Source organism: Aythya fuligula, chromosome 3 (assembly GCF_009819795.1).
Source record: "Aythya fuligula isolate bAytFul2 chromosome 3, bAytFul2.pri, whole genome shotgun sequence".
NCBI lineage: Eukaryota > Metazoa > Chordata > Aves > Anseriformes > Anatidae > Aythya > Aythya fuligula.
Genome location: NC_045561.1, coordinates 111,962,519 through 111,985,236, shown reverse-complemented (window position 1 = coordinate 111,985,236; position 22,718 = coordinate 111,962,519). Strand labels below are relative to the sequence as shown.

The 22,718-nt window shown below is 38.7% G+C and overlaps 2 protein-coding genes across 2 annotated transcripts; one reads left to right on the top strand and one right to left on the bottom strand.

The window, feature by feature from the left end:
- Nucleotides 1-1,485: 1,485 nt before the first annotated feature.
- On the top strand, nucleotides 1,486-6,747 carry MRPL19 (mitochondrial ribosomal protein L19). Its single transcript, XM_032185070.1, has 6 exons — nucleotides 1,486-1,555; nucleotides 1,765-1,876; nucleotides 3,430-3,548; nucleotides 4,094-4,228; nucleotides 5,186-5,367; nucleotides 6,190-6,747. The coding sequence occupies exons 1-6, from the start codon at nucleotides 1,486-1,488 to the stop codon at nucleotides 6,403-6,405; spliced, it is 834 nt and encodes a 277-aa protein (XP_032040961.1). The 3' UTR covers nucleotides 6,406-6,747.
- A 454-nt stretch (nucleotides 6,748-7,201) lies between these two features.
- Nucleotides 7,202-22,066, bottom strand: GCFC2 (GC-rich sequence DNA-binding factor 2). The gene is made up of 15 exons (XM_032185069.1): nucleotides 21,934-22,066; nucleotides 20,832-20,917; nucleotides 19,439-19,554; nucleotides 18,201-18,387; nucleotides 17,150-17,273; nucleotides 14,937-15,015; nucleotides 13,646-13,758; nucleotides 12,825-13,024; nucleotides 11,950-12,100; nucleotides 11,559-11,680; nucleotides 10,665-10,741; nucleotides 9,962-10,028; nucleotides 9,252-9,398; nucleotides 8,867-8,991; nucleotides 7,202-8,635 (listed from the first exon to the last, which is right to left on the bottom strand). Exons 1-15 carry the CDS (start codon nucleotides 21,995-21,997, stop codon nucleotides 8,521-8,523), a joined length of 1,773 nt encoding a protein of 590 aa, XP_032040960.1. The 5' UTR covers nucleotides 21,998-22,066; the 3' UTR covers nucleotides 7,202-8,520.
- Between the last annotated feature and the right edge of the window lie 652 nt (nucleotides 22,067-22,718).

Sequence of the window (22,718 nt, the reverse complement as noted above, 5' to 3'; positions counted from 1 at the left end):
CATTTTACAAAAGTGATTAACTCACATGATTCTAAAGTGATCTACATTCTCATAGATTGTGTTACATAGGTAAGAAAAGTAGGAAGGCAGCCCTTCCTGACCTGTATATGACCTGCTCAGCAAAGAAACTGAAGTCCCTTGTACCTGCAAACTCAAGAAAGCTGTCCCCATGAATGGACAGATGAGAACAGGGGGTCCCCCACTAGTAAAATGCTCACACAGTACAAGTGTTGAACCTAGAGAAATAGCTGTTTGCAGGTCAACCTTGATCACCTGCATTTGTGCTGCTTTAACATGGAGCATGCATGGCCAGCTTAGCCAGACAAACCAGTGGTGCCTCGATTCCAGGGTGCTACAACAAACCATACAGAAACCACACGTGGTGTGCAGGGCCAAGGTGCTGGTCCCTTTAGGGAACCTCAAGTGAGGTGAGGTTCACCTACAGTAATTTGGGAATGCAGTTCCAGGTGTCAGGGTGGTCTTGTTAGGGTGCAGTCAACAGTGGTCAGCCAAGGAGTTAGAAATGGGTCTTTGAATGATCCAATTCTCTTCTTTAAAGCCAGTTGCAAGCCACAAATCTGCATTTTCCCAAATTATAATCCACACATCTCCTTACAACCATTTTGAGATCTCCTCAACCACCATTAAAGTATTGGGATTATCCCTATCTATTCCTCACCACCAAGAGAAATATCTTTCTACCCCTTTTAATAGCACTTACGCAGTGAGAATTTAGTAACAGTTTATTATTGTTATTGTTATTGTTATTGTTATTGTTATTATTATTATTATTATTATTATTATTATTATTATTATTATTATTATTATTATTATTATTATTATTATTATTATTATTATCTTTACTTCAAGAGGTGTATTCAGTGTTGGTGGAGAATTTTTGTATTTTAATGGCTAGAGTGCCCCCTTCTGTCACATCAGTGTCCCAAACATTAATTCCTCTGTCAGATTAGTAGATTATGAAGAAATAATACTGTGGTTTGTCATCTGCACAGCGTGTCACCAAAACAAGAGTTAAGCATCCAAGCAGATAACCACAAACTGGAAAATAACTCTTGTTAACGAGGGGGCTCTGGCAGGCTGCAAAGTCACCCGCCACAAATAACAGGGGCTGAGGGGACCTCCCCGGCAACGTGATTGATGAAATTAGTTGATGAGGCCAGGCCTATTTTGACAGGAATCCCTGCAAAAAATTAAACAACGGGGTGTTATTTACAGGTCTGCACCCAGCATTTAAGCTTTGCCTGCGCAGCCACTAATGGAATCCGGGCTGTTACCGAGGAAATCTGACTGAAAACAAAGGTAAGCGCGGAGCAGCTCAATAACACCAATGCATATAATCATTAAAAAAAAATAATAATAATAATTAATTAAATAAATAAATAAATAAACGATTCGCGCTGAGGTATCTTTTGGCCCTCCGCGCTTGCCCTAATCGCCCTGCGCGCCTGCGCCGGCAGCGAGGAAATGGCGGCTGTTGCCATGGCGGCGGCCTGCGGGAGGCTGCTGCTGAGGGGCGCCGCTGCTCGGCCCAGCAGTGAGCGTCCCCCTGGCCCCCTGTCCTTGTGTCCTCCTGTCCGTCTGTCCCCTGTCCCTCTGTCCTCTTGTCCCTTCGCCCGTGGGCTGCACTTCAGCGCATCCCCAGGGTGGGAGCCCCAGGCTGGGGCTTGGGGTTTGGGGGGAGGGACACCCGGCTTGAAACGCCTTTATTTTCATATTTTTTTAAGGAGTATTTCATTCTTACAGGGTGTTTCTCCTCCTCGGGGTGCCGAAGGAGCACGGATGGAGAGACAGCGAAATTCCAGCCGCCCCCGAAGCCCGTCATCATCGACAAGCAGAGGCAGAGGGAGGAGAGGAGGTAGGGCGGCCTGGGCTCGCCGTAGGAAAAAACCGTTAACGCTTTTCCAAATTAGCAGTTGGAATTTCCAGTTAATGTATTTACAAATTTGGGGATTAGTGGATTAAGTTTTCCTCTGTTAAAGACATTTATCTCCTCAGTATACCAGGAGATGACCCAGACACAGGTCAAGTGTCTGCTTTTGCCTCACGTCTAGAGCTCAGCTGTGAGCCGACCGCAAACATTGCTGGTATCAGCAGTGGTAGCCTTCACAAAATTTCTTCTGAGTGTTTTTGTTGTCTCATAAATCTGTTTGCGTCACTTTAAATGACACAGTGGTTAAAATGGTAGTGCTGTGCTGGAGAGAGGAGAATGGCAATATAGCATTGTGCATATTCCACCCTGAAACGCATAGTATTACGGCAGTGCATGAATGGGAAAATTACTAAAAATCAGACCATAGAAGTCTTTCACTCTGCCTTTGGATCTGTAAGTATAAATATCTTCAGGCACTGGATACTGTCTGATTTTGGAGTGCTCCAATGTGAAGCCAGGAGCTGGACTTGATGGTCTCTGTGGGTGCCTTCCAGCTGAAGATGTTCTGTGATTAAGTTAGGAGTCTGCACAGCCCACCTAAGGCATACAGCGTGTCATACAATCGCTGGGCAGAGCAGGGAGCCCCATTTGAATAACGTTGCCTTCTTCTGAGAGCATGTAATGGAGATCAGGAGCAGACCTGTTGTTGTCTGCCATCTCTGTATCAGCACGAACCAGAACCCCTGTGCTGCCCTGTGTGTTGTCTTGTTTGTCCCCTGTAGTCCCTGTAAGGTTTGTAAGGCAAGCTTATCTTTGTGTTCTCCTTTTCTGTGTTCTCTTCTGGACAAATCCAGAAGTTTTAAGTGAGTTAAATGTGTCCAGCTTCATTCTCTGAGGCTAAGCTGTCACAGCACCCAAGCCAGAGTGACCACATGCAAACGGTCTATTGGAAGTGGCCCTCAGCCCAAGCCAGTACCGTGTCAGGAAGCCTTTGGCTTAGCAGTCAGAAACTGAACTCCAGGGCATGAGGAAATTCCTTGGCACAGTATAATTTATGGGAGTAGAAAATAACTTTAAGAGTCTCTTTTAGATTCTCTAAAGCAAACAAATATTTATGCTGTGTCCTGTAGGCTCTGTTTGGCTGTCTGCAAAAGCTGATAACAAATTGTTCCACATCTGTTACTATAAAGTCATTAAATAGTAAGCGTTCTGCCATGGGGATTACAACTAAAGCATGAAATAATCTGTTCCTAAGCTGTGATGACAGTAACAGAACTGATCTCTCTCAGTCAGCTTTTCTGAGAACAACATTTATTCTTTGTTTGGAAAAAAAAATCTGTAAAAAAAGCTTCTCGGAGAACAAAAAAATAAATAAATCAGTAACTTCGTGAACTGCAGTTCATATCTCCAAAAAGGCAGCTGGTACAGATGGTTCGTGGGTGGTTATTTTTAATTTCCAGGCAAGCATTTGGACACTTCTGGTGCTTTTTATGCAAATGATTTTGTTTAATACTTAAACAATTTGGATTTTCTTATAGGTACTTGAGCCCTGAATTTATACCTCCCAGAGGGAGAACAGATCCTCTCAAATTCTATATCGAAAGAAAGGATATGATACAGAGGCGAAAAGTTTTCAACATCCCAGAGTTCTATGTTGGTCAGTAACAGAACTGCCAGAATTTTGTCAATATTGTTCGTTGGCTGGGGAGATTAAAAAGTGTGCTCTGACTCTGTTGGATATCATAGAACATCACAGTATCGTGTGTTAGACTGACTAGTTCGTAATGCTATGCGTACTACTTCATATTTTAATTTCATTTTTACATCTAGCTTACATTGAAAAGATTATACTGATGTGTTTCTGTTTGGTTGTTTTTTAAGTCCTGGTACTTCAGTGTATGGTTTACCAGTAAAGCTGAAGAAAGGAAAATGCATTATATTATTTGTATTCAATTTGTATAAAGAGTAAAAGATAAATGTGAAAGGCTAAAGATGAAGAAGGTTCTAATTAATCTGCACTCGCTTTAATATTTATTGATTCGGGGCACGTTAAAAGTGTATTTTGTTTCTGGCATTTTTAGTGAAAGAGAAAACATTTTTGAAACATACTGAAATATGGGCACTTCAGCTGATGCTTATACATATTTAGTACATCTTCACATCTTTAGTACATCTAGCATCCTTTTATTTATTTTTGGGCAGGCAGCATACTCGCCGTTACTACTGCGGATCCATATGCTGATGGCAAAACCAACCGCTTTGTGGGCATCTGCATTCAAAGAGGAGGGAAGGGGCTTGGTGCTACCTTTGTGCTTCGGAATGTTATAGAAGACCAAGGTGGGTTTTAACTTCAGCGGTTATGCCACACATTTGAAGGCATGGCACTGCTTACTGGTTTTATGTCTGTATACTTAGTAGTTTCTGATCTGTGCTCTGATGAGACTGTGTGGTGTGGTTTCACACTGACGGGCAGCTAAACTCCACCGTGCTGCTCTCTTATTCCCCAATAAAAGTTCGTGGGTTGAGATAAGGACAGGGAGATCACTCAGCATTTACAGTCGGGCAGAACAGACTCAGTGTAAGAGATTCATGTAATGGCTCTGGCCAACAGCAGCTCCCTTTGGAGCCAGCTGGAACTGGCTCTGCTCTGACGTGGGGCAGCTGCTGGGCTCTGCTCACAGAGGTCACCCCTGCAGCCCCCTGCTACCAGAACCTTGCCACGTAAGTCTAATGCAATGCAATTAATTACGGTTGTGCTTATATTTGAGCCTAGAAAGCATACTGCTAGCCATGTAAATACAAGCCCACTTTGAGCAGCGTGTGTTTACATGTACTGGGGGTGTATGCATGAACTGTGTAACTAGCACAGATTAGCAGAGTTTTATAACCTCTTACACTATTTCATGACAAAGTTTGGAGAGGTGGAAATATCAATATTCTGAGATGAAATACAAAAGGGCTGGGTGTCTGTACATATATGTATAGTTTGTATGTAGCTGTCATGACCAAACGGAAGCACTGTTGAAAACCCAAGGTTTTCTTCTTCAAATTTCATTCGTTTGATGTCTCTCAGTCTGTTCTGTTAGCCAAAACTGGATTTAGAGATTTGCAGTTGCCTGTGCGGACACAATGCACATGGAATGTCACGTGCACACAGCACTGTGTATGTATTTCCCTGTACAAGTAGAAGGCAGTTCTTGAATAATATGGGGATGTAGAACACTGAAGAAATACTAATTTGGTATTAGTATTTCCAGCTGATTTGATCATTAAACCAGACCTTCTCTCCCTAAGGTGTGGAAATATGTTACGAACTGTACAGTCCTCGAATCCAAGAAATCAAAGTTCTGAAGCTAGAAAAGAGGCTGGATGACAACCTGATGTACCTGCGAGATGCCCTCCCTGAATATAGTACCTTTGATGTGAATATGAAACCTGAATCTCGTTTAGACCATGAAGAAATTCCTGTAAACAAGGTAGGTTAATGTTTTAGAGGGAATATGGAGGATAATTCACACACTTCCGGACAAAGGGTCTGATTTTGGGGTGGTCCTGTGTGGAGCCAGGAGTTGGAACTGATGATCTTCATGGGTCCTTTCCAACTCAAGATATTCTGTAATATCCTGGAAGGCTGTTAACAGCTTTTACTTGTGTTACCAGGGTGACAATAGTATATAAAATCATGTCTTTATGCCATGTCTGTAATGAAAGAATGTTCATAATGGAAAATCAGCCATCCTCGTTAACTAACTTGGAAGACACACACACAAAGCTGTGGCTTCTGTGTCACTGAATTAAGTTTTGCAGAGAGTACAGCTTCTGCTACAAAAATGTTAATGCTAGTGCTTTCGTGCTTGTCAGGAAGGAAGAGTTAATAAAATCTCTATCTCAGAAGATCTGGCAACCTACAGACCCCTTGAAAGAATATTAACTCAGTAACTTACAGGGAAGAACAAATTGTTCTCATGCTTTCGTTTTCCAGAGTAATGGGTGGAACTATAGATAAGGAATTATGCTCATTGTATGTGCCAATTTAAGGACTGTAATAAATCAAGACAGTGTTATTTTATCCACGTTAACAGATCTGTCAGCCACGTGGATAGAATGAGCTCTTTTTCTGTCAATAGTGTCAAGTGGGAAGTAGTCCCTTAATTTCCTGACATGACAAACTGGTTTATTTCTATTGCTTGCTTTCTGTTAGAGCAGCGTTTGTCTCAACACTTAAGTTCACAGTCAGTCAAACTTCTGATCACCTAATACCTTTTATGTGTTTTTCTTTTTTAAATCTTTCACCCTAGCTGCAGGTAAGAATGAAACCTAAACCATGGTCAAAACGGTGGGAAAGGCCAAAATACAATATAAAAGGAATAAAGTTTGAGCTGCCTGAGAAAAAAATGAAAGCAGCACAGAAGTGGAGCCAGCCGTGGCTAGAATTTGATATGCTGCGAGAATATGACACTTCAAAAATAGAAGAAAAAATTTGGAAAGAAATAAATGAAGAACTTAAAAAATAATAATGGCTTGCAAAGCTAGGAATTAAGAATTAATACTTTTACTTTGAGTTCAATTAATTTTTGTATGTACATAAGCAAAATATGCAATAAAGTTAACCTTTTCAGAATTTTTAAGTGTACAAACTTGTGGTTGAACGCTGTTTACATGCCTGAAAACATCCACTCCCTTTTCTGAGAAGTATAATACTGTTCGTCCCAGCTTCAGACCTGAGAGGCCTCCTCTTTTAAATTACAGTGAACAGGCATCAACCCTTCATGTTTTTGTGTTGTCACTTCCACCTACTTCTGCTTTATGGAGTAGGTGGGGGCCAGTTGTGAAACTGCCTGCCCCAAGGGTTTCAGAAAGGGGCAGCAGCAGGGAAGTAGACAAATACAAGCCCAACCACATGGTTAGAGTCTTAAGTGCTGTTTAGCTTTCCTGTAAAGACAATCAGTTCTGATAATACACCAATAACAACCTGCCAGAGCAGCAGATACAAACACTTTGAAATCAGCTTTAAAGAATGGAGCCTGAGCAGCTGCTCTTTGAACCAGATCCTTTGAATTAGTTTAAGTTCATCATGAAGCATCACAGAAGTCTCAAGTGCTCAGCTGGGACAGGGGTTGAGCTCATAAACATAGAAAGGCAATTATTATAAGTCCTTACAAGTACTGCTTAATCCCTTGGAAGCAACATCTACAGAGTTTATTGTAATAGAACATCAATTATAGTTTCCTAGTAGCTTCTTGAGGAGCAAGCTTCAGACCAGATAAAACAAAGCAAGAAAGAATAAAACCATACACTTCTGCTGATTTCAGAGTAGCTTTTTGTGATACTCAGAGGAAAATAAAAATGCAATTATTAGAAAGCAGAATTTGCATAGTACTCCTAATTCTTGAAGGTAATGAGGGGCCCATAGTGCCAAAGTTTTTTCCATATTTCACGTACCAGTCCTGTCACATGTTAAAGAATTGAACTGTAGAGGCTCATTAACATAACAAAACTGTTAACTTGTTTTCAAAATAATTGTTTTGGTTTTATTTTAAAAGTCATCTTTTGTCTGTAACACGGATCAGAACTATTTACAATTAAAATCTTTTACAAAAATATATTTTACCATTAAAAAATAAAACAAAACAAACCTACAAGAGTGAAATTCTCATCCCATAAGATTCTGGAGATACAGTTGCAAGTAAACACCCATCAGAATTTGAGATGCTTTAGGGTTTCTACAAGAAAACATCCTTTATATTCTGTTGCATTAATACTGCAAATATACAGAGTTATAAAACATGAGAGATCTAATACAGGTACAGTGAAATAAGGTTCAGGATCTCACCCTGGGAAACAAAAGAGATTTCCCTAGAAGGTGGTTACTAGAAGGTCATGGAGGTTGTGCTTATCCTTCTCACAATGAAGGTCTATTAGGAGTCTGATAAATCAAGGTGTGACAACTCCAGGTGTGTGCACACAAGTTCAGCCTGGATCAAGTACAAAACTCCCCTATAAGGCACACGCTATCTTAACTACACTTGTTCTTCCCCAGACATTGTGCAACTTCTTACCTCACTAACACCCCATTTACCATCAGTAAACATTGATCAGACTCTTCACTGCACACTGACTTCCTCTGTTTCTCTGTCAACGTCAAAACCCTTGCAACTTTATCAGTTCTTTTCCACTATGGACAACCTAAACGATAACCCTACAAAATTTCTGCAGACAAGTTAGAAGAGTTCAATGGCTGCTGACACAGAGTGATAGTTAGCAATATAATATTGAAAACAGCTTGTAAAGGTGTCAGCTCTCTAGCAGTGATAAACTTTACTGGAAAGATAGGGAGTGCCTACAATCCTTCCCAGAAGGGTAAAGCAATAAAGCTTTATTGCCGTACATTTCAGGATGTCTGCAGTTTACATTGACAACTGTGATTTTTTAAAACACTCCTTAACTTACGAGTAGATGGCAGTAGAATATATTTGGAAAAATATCCTCGAGTATTTAGCAATAAAACAGGGACGTCAACTGATCACCACTACATCTTTGGGTAGGCAGAGTCCACTAATTAAACAGAACTTTTTTTAGTGTGAATATCAGGCTTGTTTCAGTAATTTTAAACACTGCTTCAGAAATTCCTACTTCCCAATTATGGATTTAAGATGTTCAAGTTTGTACTCTTCAATGAAGTCTTCAACGATATGCAGAGCCTTGACTTTCACCAACAGAAGAATAACTTCTTTTGTTTCATCACTATAAAAAATGAAAAATTGATACAAAAAATTGATAAAGTACATAAATGTGTTGCTATAACATTAATAAGTTTAAAATGTACTCAGAGAGTCAGGCATCTCTCCTTCACCACCTGTAGTTGGGTGCCCCAGATACATTGATCAGTAGCAGGACCCAAAATCTAGAGCCTCAAACAACATGTTAACATGAAGTATATGAAGAAGTGCAGAATCCCAAGGGATACACACATACCTTTGGTTATTCTTGTGGAGCACACGTGCACACTGCAGCAAATGCTGGCAGAAGTTCAGTAACTCTGGGAGAGTTGATCCATTTCCAAGATCTTCAAACCATCTTTCTGGGAGGCACACAACCACCTGTTGAGTCAAAGAATATTCAATAAAACCAAGTCCCACTACTTCTGACAGGGTCTTCTTTTGGCAAGTTCAGTCATTATTAGTAGAATGTTTTTTCTTTAAAACCAAAATTATCATTACAAGTAGTTATTCTTAAAAACCCTTAGACTAACATTTGCTCTAAAATGTTTCACACACCAAGATCAGGCAAAAAATCTTAAATGGTGCATGGTGACACTCCATCTTCAGGCTAATCCTGTCCTCATGAGAAAAAGCCTTACCTTAGTACACTTTTCTATGTTATCTGGCCCTGGTGGTGTGTTTAAGAGGTTCAGAAGAAGGTAACGATTCAGCAGCTTGCTCAGTCCCAAATCACGGACCATGTCTTCCTGTACAATCCCATTCCAAAGAAGAACATTGGAGAGCAGCTGTATTGATGAAAAAACAGAACATGCATACTTGGTGGCTGAGAGCATGGTAAATCAGTTTAAAAACTTTTATCCCTTCATGCATCTAAGTCTCATCTTTAGTACAAATAGACTCCCTAAAGGAGGCAGATCTGAGCGGGAATTAAATCACAGGCATTCAGAAATTCCCAGCTTAGCACTCCAGAAGTAAAACTACACTGAGGGACTTAAACAAATGTGCAGTGAGTATATCCTACAGTAAGGACAGCATTTGTGCTGTAGGCATGTACTGAGGGAACAGACCTGTTAACAGAGTGACAATGACCAACTGATCTGATGCCATGCCACCAGGTCTGGCTGATGCACCCAAGGGAAAGAAAAAAAGAGCAGAACAGATGGTCAAATCAAAGTCTCTTGCAAAATATGTACCAGTTGGGTAAGCAAAGTGCTCATTTCTAGTTTTTTAAATCATCACATGTGGGTCGCTAAAAAGAATACATCCTTCACCAAGAAAAATAGCTACTGTATTAATCTCTCAGGAATCAGATTTGTCTGAAAATACATTACAGGTATTTTTTCTTTACCTTAACAGCTGACCAAAAACGTCTTTCTTGAAATTTTGAACCTGGTGATGATTTGTCTTCCACGGTGCTGGTCATGAAAATAAGAAAAAAGGTGAAATAAGGATTTTGGTTTTTAAAAGAAAATAAGCAGACAATTGATCTCAAACACTGAGGAATATACAATTATGGAAATTCTTCCAGTAGTGACCACCACAACCAGAATTAAAGGTGCAGAAAAACAGCTGTCACTTTAAGCACATTATAATACAACTACTATAAAATCATTTCAGATAAAATTAGCAATTGGAAACACCTCATTCCCATCTCTGAAAGTGTGTTCAGTAATAAGCATCAAGAATATAAACCCTATTTTAGGAATGACATAAGGAATGAAGAGCAGCAGGTGTAAAAGACCACCTAAAAATAACCCAGGCCCTCAGGTACTGTAGATTGCTACAGCAAAACCAGACTGGGGACGGGACCTCAGGTACTGGAGAGCTTTTAGTTACAGGAACAAATAAGCATCAAGTCCACCGTGGAGTCCACATTTACAAACTCCTAACAAGAGTAAAGCTTCATAACCTTTCCTACAATGGAACAGTAGAATGCATGTTTGTCACATTAGTTGCTGATGAATATCTACAATATTTCACCTACATCTGTGAGGAAGAGGTATACAGAAACAAAATTTAAAAGGGAGGTAAAAGTCCTAGAGTCAGCTTACCTTTTAGGATACAGAGGAATAAAAACATCTTCCTCTATAGATTTCTTCATCCTTAGGACAACCTCCTTAATCAAATCCTGTTAAGGAAAAAAAAAAAAAAAAAAAAAAAAAAAGGTCTTCACAAGAAAAAAGACTTCACCTTCCATTTAAAACAATTTCAATTTTGTTAATCTAGGAACGTAACACAGATATATAGGTGCCACTTGCATATAAAACATAGATCACAGCTACATTAAAGAACTATCAGCAAGTCTCAGCTTTAAACCATCCCTTTTGGATAACCCTTAAGATGATTGTTGTTTTTTTGTTTTGTTTATTTCCTGCTACCTTGTAGCCATGAAATTCTATATAAAAATCACCACAGATAGGAGAGTATGTGTTTTGGGGGGAATGTGTTTAAATTGAGAACATTTTAAGTTTGGGGATTTTTAAATTTTAAGATTTCTGCTGTGAAGAACAGCAAAGAGGAATCCTCTTTTTTCTACTCAATGGCTACTTAAAAAAATCTTACAAGTTGAACACAAGTATTACTAGCATTTATATCTCAGATTCTGAAAGATAATTAAATGCAAAACTGAAACTTCTAACCATTGCTATTGTCATAAGCAAAAAGATTAGATCTATGATCGATGTTTTGATATGTACAGGCAGAACTTTTCTAGGAACAGGGGCTGATTTCTGCCTTAGAAATATCCCATCTTCTACCACCATCAGTAAGGACAGCATCAGACTAGTGAAAGTCAACTATTAAATCTTCTTACTATGAGGTGACGAAACAAGTAATCAGAACTGAAAAACCTCAGGACAATGTTATAAGTGCACATAGGAGCATGCATAGTAAGTGTGGACAGTGGATGAAGTTCTTCTTTTCTCAGTACCACAGGAGCTTTTTACCTCTTTCGCTTTTCTGCCTTCACTTTTGGACGGGACTTGTTTTTCAAAGATATTTCTGCAAAGCTGTACAAGGTTCTCAGTCTGTGAAGTCGATAAAGGATCCCACACATTCTGTACAAACGCTGAAAAACAAAGGAATTTCTTAAATTCATAATATCCAAGTGGTTCTCTGCTCTAGTTTCAAGGCATTAAAACATAATGAAAGCTAACATTTAAAAAGCTAAGCCTCTCATTTACAATAATCTTACAAGAGGCTACTTTAGCCTTATTCTGTGGAACCATGTAATCACTATATCTTGGAATGATTAGGTATCTAACATTATCTGATAGTTATCACTTATTGTTTGGTTCCTTACAGCACACAAACATTTTCAAGACAACCTTAACATACCTGCAATTTTTGGTAGAACAGTTTTTTCAATCACTCTAGGCAAGACTTCTTGATCAGGATCATCCTCCCGTTTTGATTCAGATGAGTTTTCGGCATTACTGAATTCTTCTACAGCTCTGAACCAGGGCATCTCTGCCAAGTCTGTAGAACTCTGCTGAAAGATCATTCCTATTAGTTGTCAGCTGGTCAGGACTGAAAAGAAAAGCTCCATGCAAAAATACATCCAGTGATACCACAAAGATTCTCACTTAGTTTTAGATCCATCCTTATCCAATGGGCCAAAACAACAAGTTAAGAAAATTGGTTTTAAAACTAGAATTCAAACAGTGGGGCTGTCTTCAAAGAACTCCGGAGAATTCTTTTTACAAGGGATGGTGCAAAAGGGCCAGGGGATAAGGGGAAGAAAGTTAAGAAGATTCTAACTCTGAGATCATTAGAAATTAATGGCTGTGCTATGCACAGGAAGAGCTACACCTCTTTTTTGTATTAGTACAGATTAAAACAATTCATATACAAAAATGACTTGGCAGAAGGAAACGGACCTTCTCCTTCTAAATAAGATACTTTTATCTCAAGCTCTGGAATGCCCCTACAACCCAAATGACAATGTTCCCATCCAGAAGTCTTCCCTGCAAAGAGCAGGCCTCTGCCCTGTCATACTCTGAGCTGCCAGAAATGCTCACAGAGCTCACCAACTACCAAGAACGAATAAAGCAGAAAAGCCAAGTTTACTAAGACAGCACAGACCAGAAACATAACAGGTTTTATGGAGCACTGTCCACTGCTTCAGTGTAATACCCAGAAACCTAGAGGTCATCTCTGCCATATAATACAACCAATTTTTCCATGAAAAGGAAGTTTGATGATGCACCTACCTCAAGAGGATTCCAATTTATTAACTGAACTCTGATCAATGGATTTAAAAGCTTAGGCAGGCAAAAACTGACGTAAGCATCACAGTAAGAGTCAGGAAACTTCTCTTTCCATTCCTGGAATTTCAACAGGATTTTTCTGATGTCACAAAAATCTGCATGTACATCTTCAAAGATTTTCCTACTATCCTCTAAAATGTTATCTATGGATAATATTCATTGGGAATAAAAAGAAACAATCACAATTTATTGAGGCATAAGCTGAATAATTTATGAATCTATAGGACATAAGTATTTATATGATAATTGCAATTGTCATTTATTTTTCACATATCTTACACTGAAATGGGTTTTAAAATTGGCTCTCTGGAAAACCCTTTTTCAGGAAAAAAAAAAACAAAACAGAAGACCACAGAAAGACAGACTTCTTTATGAACTATTGCACAGTTTTATACATCCGCTTTGTATCAACTTTGTATCACAGACTCCTGCAATTTCAGACCTGAAAATCCTTCCGCTGTTATCCAGAAAAAAAAATTATGTTTTTCCCAGCTCCTCCTGACCCACATATTCAAGGCAATTAAAACGTTGAATTAAAATTCATTCATTCCATCTTCAGAAAACAATTTTATTAGACAAAAAACACAACCTTATATCTATTCTACCCAAGTAATTAGTCAGAATTGTCTGAAGGCATTTCTTCTCTGTAGCATAGAAGAAATGACATACAATTCACAAGTATTTCTTCACTTTCCTTTGAAAAATCATTTAAAAAACAGGAAACAAATTTTGTTATCATATGTCATATCAAGACTGGCACCAACCTTTGCTCTCCTGGAATTCAGTCACCTCTGTTGGAGTCAGCTCATCGTCACTTGACATGCCTTCGTGGTGATCAGCTTTTTGTGACTGCTCTCTCACCTGCCGTCTGCAAGTCCTGTGTTTGTAATGAACTCACATGAGTTACCATTCCCCATGTACATGTGGAAGGAAGCTATTGAAAAACAATCCGAGTTCAGAAATACACTAAAAACATGTGGTGAGAACAAAAACTTAAGGAAATGCAGTGGGGAAGCACCAGTAATTATCTAACCATAAGGAGCAAGAACTGTGGAACAAGGAGGTACTTTGTGAGCTGACATAAAGGAGGTTACAAGAACGTCTCATCTTCCTCATCGCCACACAGGAACCTTCACTACACCTCATCCCTACCGAGGGCTCTAACAACTCATTCCACCTGGAACACCAGACATCTAGCATGGTACTGGAGATACTACCTCTGACAGTCTTAGTACGTAGGAAACTACTGAGCCCTCAACAGTCTGTCACTGTGGTTCCAGATAGCTTGTGCAACAGCCCACATAAAAATTGTGGCAGCTCAAAAAATGCTATTGCCATGGCACCAAGCATCCTAACAGCTTGCAAAATCAACAGCTTACATGTCACATAGAAATTGTATATGTCATGCAAATGACATGCATAAATACCTCACGTATTTATATCAATTAGCAGTAATGGTTCACTTTAATTAAGAGGTTTTTAGCACATTGCTGCTTTTTAAGTTACTGGAAGCTTTGAAACTCAGTTGCATTGGTACTTTGACTCGTAACCATGCTTTGCAGTAAGAAATTTGGAATTGGAATGGATGAAAAACAGTCTCTGAACACTAAAACCCAAGATGTAGTATCTAGCCTACACTGACTGAGGATAGGCTTGACGTTGTACTGCTTCATTCACCACCACCACCCCCCCAGCAGCAACAGTAATCGCAGACTCTTTTTGTTACTTATGCAATAATACAAAAACGTATTTCTGAATAAGGTCACAGTATTACCTATTACACCAGGGAGAGAAAAAACTCCTCTCGCATAGTTTTGTAATCAGCCATACTTAAAAACAAGGTATTTTAAAATAAAACAATCTAAATTAGCAATGGAGAGAATTACATTAATAAATAGATTTTCCAAATGCTTTGAGCTCTGGAAGGCAAATACATTTTTTTGGGTGTAATCTTATTTAGTAATCCTGCAGATTTACATTCATCACTGATTAGTTACAGGAAGCTAGTGTACCACACATTTATCAGAATTAGCTGTACATATACATAATAGCTACCTTCGGTGTTCACATGTTTTCAGAATCTCCATCTTTTCATCACCTTCCAATCCGCCATTAGTTGGTTTGTCTTTCCCAGCTAACAGAAGACAGAAACAGACAAAAGAAAAGAGTATGATTTAAGAGTTCCTATTTTCTCAAATGCAAAAATGATTCTCGTCCTATTGTTTTTCATCTGGAAAATAACCAAAGAAAACAAAACCTCCTGATCAAAAATTGTAACAGTCTCCAGGGTAAAGCACAGCAAATATTGCATGTTAAATGCATGATAGTCACATGTGGCTGTTCCTTTGTAACAGCTGATGGAAGGGGGTTTGAAAACATTCCAGCCAATAATCACCGCTTCCCAGTCCTGGTTGGAAACAGAACTGTCTTCCACAATCTGCTCCTAGCAGCACGAACGGCATGTGTAGGGACTTAATTAGCCTGTATGTTAAAAAAATGAAACTTGCAATAAATTGAATAACTTCAGAGTTTTAGTTCCAACACTGCAATGGATGTTAAATCCCCAATTTACATTATTCAAGATTATTGTATTGCAATTTCAAGACTAGTCAGTTCCTCACTATCTCCTGTTATTTGTGTCTCCTTGTGTGATCCAAATTACCCATACTCTGATTCTTCAGCCCAACAGAGAAATAAAAACTCGAAGCATTTTCTATTTGGACATTCATTTGTATCAGTATCAGCTGGCTGGTGTGTGCACAACATACAAAAAAGCATCCTACTCTCAAGTATTCCAGTATAAGAAAAAACATCATTTCCACTAAATTAAAACACAACTAGGAACATAACAATTAAAAGCTCTGTTAAACATTCAAGTACAGTTCCATTTGTAATAAACTGAAAATAAAAAAAATTAATAGCTGCTATTGACACAAACAAGTACTCTTTTGTTCTAAGCACCTGCTGTCAGTCTACCACACCATTTTACAAAATTACACATGCCGTTGGTTCTCTAATCAGCCTTTTGTCCTGTGTAGTCAGAGCACTGAATCCATGGCTGGTTGTTACCAGAAACTGGTGCATCTGGCCTCCATCTGTTCACAGAACCTCCAAGTGTATCGCTGTTTGCTTTGCCTAAACAGCTTTAAACAGGATTTTTTGTTTGTTTTTTTAAACAGCAACAGCTAAAGATTCACACTGCACACAAACAATGCCATCAGCATGGAAAGAAAACACGAGATTAGAAAATTGTTATCGCTTTTCCTACAGCAACTAAAAGATTAGTTGTGTTTTGGATAAAATCCTTACACAGAAAAGCTTCTTTCTTCATGTCCTTCTCTTCATATAATTGTCACTGAAGAGTCTGAAATCTGTATTGTGAGCGTACATTGAGCCTTAAAGACACCCTAATGTAAAGTCACATTGCCCAGTAAACGCATTGCTTTTTCACAGATTCACAAGTGGCAGAACCCTGTGCCAGCAAGCTTTCAGAGAATCACAGAATGGCTTGGGTTAGGAAGGGACCTTCAAGATCATCCAGTTCCAACCCCCTGCCATGGGCAGGGACACCAGCCACTAGATCAGGTTGCTCACGGTCTCATCTAACGTGGCCTTGAACACCTCCAGGGATGGAGCATCCACAGCTTCTCTGGGCAACCTGTGCCAGTGCCTCACCACCCTGAGTGTGAAGAATTGCCTCCCAACCTTTAATCTCAATCTCTCCTCTATTAGTATAAAATCATTCCCCCTTGTCCAGTTATCTGACTTAGCAAGAGATAGTTCTCCATCTTTTTTATAAACCCCTTTTAAGTATTGAAAAGCTGCAATAAGGCCACTCTGGAGATCTCTCTTCTTCAGGCTGAACATCCCCAGCTCTCTCAGCCTTCCTTCATAGCAGAGGTGCTTCGGCCCTCTGATCAACTTCATGGCCCTCCTCTGGACCTGTTACTTTCCCCAGCTTAAGACCTACTAGAAAACTGACTCCATGTCTCCTTTCAAATACTGAGATAATTGCCAGGATTAATAAGCCAAAATTAGTACTTGGTCATGTTATATTCACTATTATATCAGAAAACATTACAGGCCTTGCTGAGGTAAGGATTTCAACTGAGATATAGTGCAACGTGGTTACTGACAAATGGAAGAGGAAAGAAGATGAGGAAAGAAGATGAAAAGTAAGAATAAAATACCATCCAAAAATTAACTGTGTATTTCTGCTTAAAGATTGACTGTTTCAATAAGAAAGTAACTCGTGACTTCATACTAACTTGTCAGATGCTGAATATAAGCAGATTCAATTTTCAGCTCATCTTGCCTTCGTTTCAACACTGCCATGGCTCGTTGCTGAAGAAGTGCATGTGCAGCCAATTCCAGCTCATTAATGTATTTCAGCTGAAATATAGCAAACAGTAATCAGGTTTGAAATAAAATAAAATGAAAAAAAGAAAGAACAAGGTGTTTCCATTGATTTTCAAGCACAGCAGTAAAGTTAGAACCAAAGTACTAAAGACTAAAAGTTCCTACTCACTGGAGGTTTTCAGGCATTTTTTTTTTTTTAAATTACGACTGAAAAATAAATTAAATTGCTTATCACAGAATTACGTAAGACTTTATGGAAAAGCACTCAACAGGACACTTGTGTAACACTTAGTTTCCTTTCAGTTTGCCTTTGAGCCACTAGCCATTAAAAGAGAAATACTAACAAGCACTTGCTCTCTTTAGAGTTACACAAAAAGACTCACAGTTGCAATGCAATTGATGTAAAATAGATTTGATACCACTGTCTACACAGGACACTTTCACTAAAGCTGAACTTTAGGCAGCCTCTCCCCACGTCCAAACCTTTCCTCCTCTTTTTATATAGATAATGTTTCAGGGAACAGATAGAGCAGATAACAGACAAATCCCTACATTGCTCAACTAAATCAATCCCAATTCAAACCTAACATGAAATCCTTATTACCTCTATTACATAACAGAAGTCACATACATTTTGAGATCCCGAATGTGAATTTAAGCCCTACCTCTTGTTCAACTTCAGCACACTCTAGTTACTGTACACACACAAAACTCCCTCCAGTAAGGTTTTGGTTTTATCCACCAAACTCTAGGTGAGACCACAGCCCAAGTCAGTAAACGTATACTAGCCTGATCATTACTTTAGGTCATGGTGAGGGTTGGCTTGTTTCTCTTTATTTTTGTTTCCTGTTGTATTCAAATTTCTGAGTTTGTAATTGGGTAGTGTCCTTTTTACAAGAATTCTCATCTTACATTGAAAGAATGCACCTTTATCATGATTTAAAAAAAAAAGATACATACTTTTTCATTCAAACAGTTTATCAGGTTCTCTACATATGTCTTCATGCCCCTGTAGAATTTGTAATTCAAAGCAGCATCTGAATTCTTCTCCAGTTCCTCGACAGTCATCTTTGAACTTTCAATGTCCTGCATATATTTTTCATACTCCCTCTGGTGGGCACAGTGCACATCCTGCAATGATGTTATCCTAAAAAAGAAACACCCAGAAAATATTGCCAAGTTAACAGTTAATGCATTCCAAAACATTTTTCCCACTAAAATAAAGTATAAAACATTTGCCTGTGCTAAGAATAGCACTTGTATTTGAGCTAAGAAGCATTGGAAGTTAAACGCACGCCAGCACTTGCAAGAGTATGGGGTGTGGGCAAGCATTGTGCTTTGGAGAATCAAATGTCACTTATCTGAGTTTTGAAAGCACCACTGACATTTTACCTAGATTCCTCAATACACCGTGCTTCCCAAAACCATGAGAAGTTGAGTGATATCACATTAAATTGATTCTAGGCAACAAATTCTGTAAAACTATAGCACATGTCAGTATGTCCACAACTGCTTCTGGCTGAGCTGGCTCTGAAGGATGACAGGGGATGGCTTACCTTGGGATGCCCGACCCCAGCTGTCCTGCCCAAACACCTTTTTGGTGTTCACCTTCACCCAGATTCACACCTTCAGCCAGGGACATTTCAGCTGCCCATACAGCAGCTGCTGAATAGCTGAAGAGAAGTCACAGCTTGCAAACTAAGGGGATCATAACATGGCTTGGAAGGGACCTTTAAAGATGATCTAGTCCCATCAAGACAGGTCCTAAACAGGCTGCATAGATTGTGCTGCTGCTTTAGGAAATACTAAGCTATTTTTGCAGCTGGTGATCACTGTGAGAAGGATAGGATAGCTGGTAATCAGTGTGAGAGGGATACGATAGCCAGCTGCATCTGCCCTGGTTGAAGTTTTCCATGCTTGGCAAAGTTAATGTTGTACCTATACTCCTGTAAGAACTACTAGCAAGCACAAGGATCCGCTGCTTTATTCTAGGTAATATAATGCTACTGAAAAGTCCATATACTCTAACAACAAAGCATTGCTAAGTTAAAAGTTTATAACACTGTGCTAGACATAACTGGCATGTTAATCCAGAAATCCTCCGATATTCAGGAGAAAGAATAACAAGCTGTCATCTCTCCTTCTGCAACAAAATGAACACAGACATCTCAGAAGTTAATTCTAAAATCAGTTTTTACCTTTCAGTCAGTCGCTTTTTTACAATTTCCAAGCTCACAGGTGGTAAGGAAACAGAGGTATCAAACTTGGGTTTAGCTGGTTGAGATTTACACAGGGAAGCATCACTGTAAATTTCCTGCAAGAATTGTAACTGTTAATTTTTAAGACAAATTTAATGAGTTTAATAAACAACTTATACAAGTTCTGCCTCTGCAGCTTTAGAGATCAACGAGACAATCTGAACATCCAAGACATATGATAAAAACATACATATTTCAAGGATTAATTTTTTTTTTTGTAAAACAAAAGCAAGGAAAACTGAATATAAGAACTGTATATACATTGCATCAATACAGAGTATACATAAACAAACAGCACAAAATAAGTTGTAATTTAGGGTGCATTAAAGTTGCTCTCTTCTTGGTCTGAGTATCTTAATCACTCTAGTGATACAAAACGACAGCTGAGACCTCACTAGTACTACAATTTTATACATAAAATGTAGAAATCATGAAGTACAGTTAAGCAGCGATAAGGACAGAATTTTCATTCTGAAAACTCAGCTTGACTGTAATTGTAACTAAAAAAGGATTCCAAGCATTTTAGCTTATAATTTACAAGACATACTACATTCTAAAACAGTAGAAACTTGTAAGTTAAAGCCTGACCAAAACACAATTAACTGAAGCAATCAAGTGCATGACTAACAAGGTTTGCAACAGTTTTTGCCATTTGCTGATCAGCAGAAATTAAGGATTTTGCAGAAACAAGTGGGGCATGAGGACCAATCACACTGGATTTGAAACTCAAAAGATCGATGCAACTTTCCCCCAATCTTCTGACTACTCCTATTTAACAAGCAGTGTTTTCTACAATTAACCAGTTTTTTATTTCAAAAGGGACATTCAGATTTTCCTAGTCTGATCCAGAATACACGATTTAAGCCAGAAAAAAAACCTCCTCAGAAAACACCTTTGTCAGTTATTTAACAGAAAAAAAAAAGACCATTCTGCCTAACTGGGAAAAAAAAAAAAAAAAAAAAAAAAAAAAAACAGCCTCTGATTGCCACACAAGAGCAATTTAGCATTGATGAAATAGCCAATTTGACTTTGCATCTTTCTATACTGCAGTATGTGAAAAATCTTGCTGTCAAAATCCCTGGGCTCATCTCTGCTTCTCCCAAGGTGTTCCTTCACAAATTGGTAACCCCTCAAGGCATTACAATACCCTTCTTCTGAACAGCAATGCAGAGATCACAAATTGTCATTATCACCTTTTCCTGGAATAACCAGCACCTAACTTCCTAAAAATCTCTTATGACTTGGCAGAAAGGAGATACCACTCCAGAACAAGCTCTCTTCTCTAGCCTATGAGCAAAAAGCAACTTTCAGTGGTTAAGAAAGCACATATCACCTGAGAGAGCCTGACAGCTTTCTTTATTTGCTGTTCTTCCCACTTCATTTGTGCTTCATCTTCACTTGACTCATCACTAACAGACACTGGAAGTAAAAACAATCATTAGTACAGTAATTAAGTCCTTACCTACCTCCCTATTCCCTGACCAATACTCCTCCTCCCTCAAAAACACCACTTCCCACAGCCATTACTGAGAAGTGACGTACACAAAAAATAGCAGATGAGAAGTCTGCACATGAAGGACTTTGAAACTGGAAGCCTTGGAAATGGCAATTGGAATTCGTAGAATTGATATCAATATTAATTTTCTCTACATACTGTTTTTCAGACAACTAATACGGCAGTACCAGGAGCACAAACACCTCACTTATGTTTCAAAGCAAAGTTATATAAAATGTAAGTACAGTTAGACTGTAACAGGGGACATTATATAGAGCAAATCCCTGAGTGTTCCAAAATGTATGCTCTACTACAGATACAAAAGTATCTCATTAGCATTGATTAGAATTACAGAATTAGCTCATAGCTACGCAATCCTTATAACCATTATTCAAATAAGAACAAAATTAGTCTACAAGTATGGCAAACCAGTGCTTCATAAACGAAACCACAAGCAGCCAGACAAGTTTAAAAACCAGTGGAAGTGCCACATATGCTTTGTGTGCAATAGGCTTGTTTACTTCTGAAGGACTGTCTTGTTCAGGGATTATTTTTTTCCTCCACATTTTCAAGAGACATAACATCAACGTGAAAAGACCACTGGGTAGAATGGAGAGTAAGTAGGAAACAAGATTTAGAAAGTTTCCATAGGACAATTGTTCTTACACCAGTTTTATATATTTTAAATATGATGTCTCCAACAAGGTGGTTTTTTTTTTTTCCTTCAAGTCAACAAGGTCAAGAATCTTTGTAAAAGTTTTTCCTCAAGGCATCCTGCACCCCTACATAAGTGAAATCTAAAGCAGGTAAATGTCTCATATAAAACTCAAGCATCAACTTTACAGCCTTTTGCCAAGACTCCCCAGGAGCAAGTTCTCTCATTCTTCCAGATGTCAGCAAAACAAGAACACAGCCAATGGGAAAAACGGCCTGAACTCACCCATGTGTTCAGTCATTCTCTGCCTAAGAGTTCTCATTTTCGGAGCAAAACTGAGATTCTTCATATCAGACTCGTCTTCACTCTCTTCACTGCTTTCTCTTCTCCGAGAAACCTGATGACCATTTGAAACATCCAGTGGAAGATAATCAGCCTGCGTCCTGGCTAAGTGACGTTTCCTCCGAGCAGACTCAATACAGGCGGCACTGGGGATATTAACTGCATTGAAGAGAAAAAAAAATCCAAGTAATGCTCTGTATTGTTCCTAATGTCAATAACCACCACAATTCAAGTTCACTGTACAATTCTGAATACAGGACAAGATATTTTTCTTGGAACCTTACCATATAATATTGTAAGTGAATATTAGCAGGTGGAAAGACAGCCTTAAAAAGCAGCTCCATCCAGAAAACAAAACTCAGACTTTTTCTTTCAAATAATCATTAGCCTGTTGTCCTTCTTTCCATCCCTTCAAAGGATGGAAGTTATTGAACTAATGCAGTTTACAAAGAAACCCAAAATTTACAAATACGACAGCATAGATGAGGTTAAATTCTAATCTCAAAGTGAATTATACATCATTAGACAGCAGTTTTTTCACTGCCTTTCTTGCAAAAGGAATGGTTATAATTTTTATTCCATTTCCTGAAATTAACACAGAACCACAAACACATGCAGTCAAAAATATTGGGGAACTATTCCTGTGCTTTCAGAAGCACAACTCAGCTGAAACAAGATGCTTACATCTTACATGACTTCAGTTTACTGGGATTCATCTCACTCGTCTT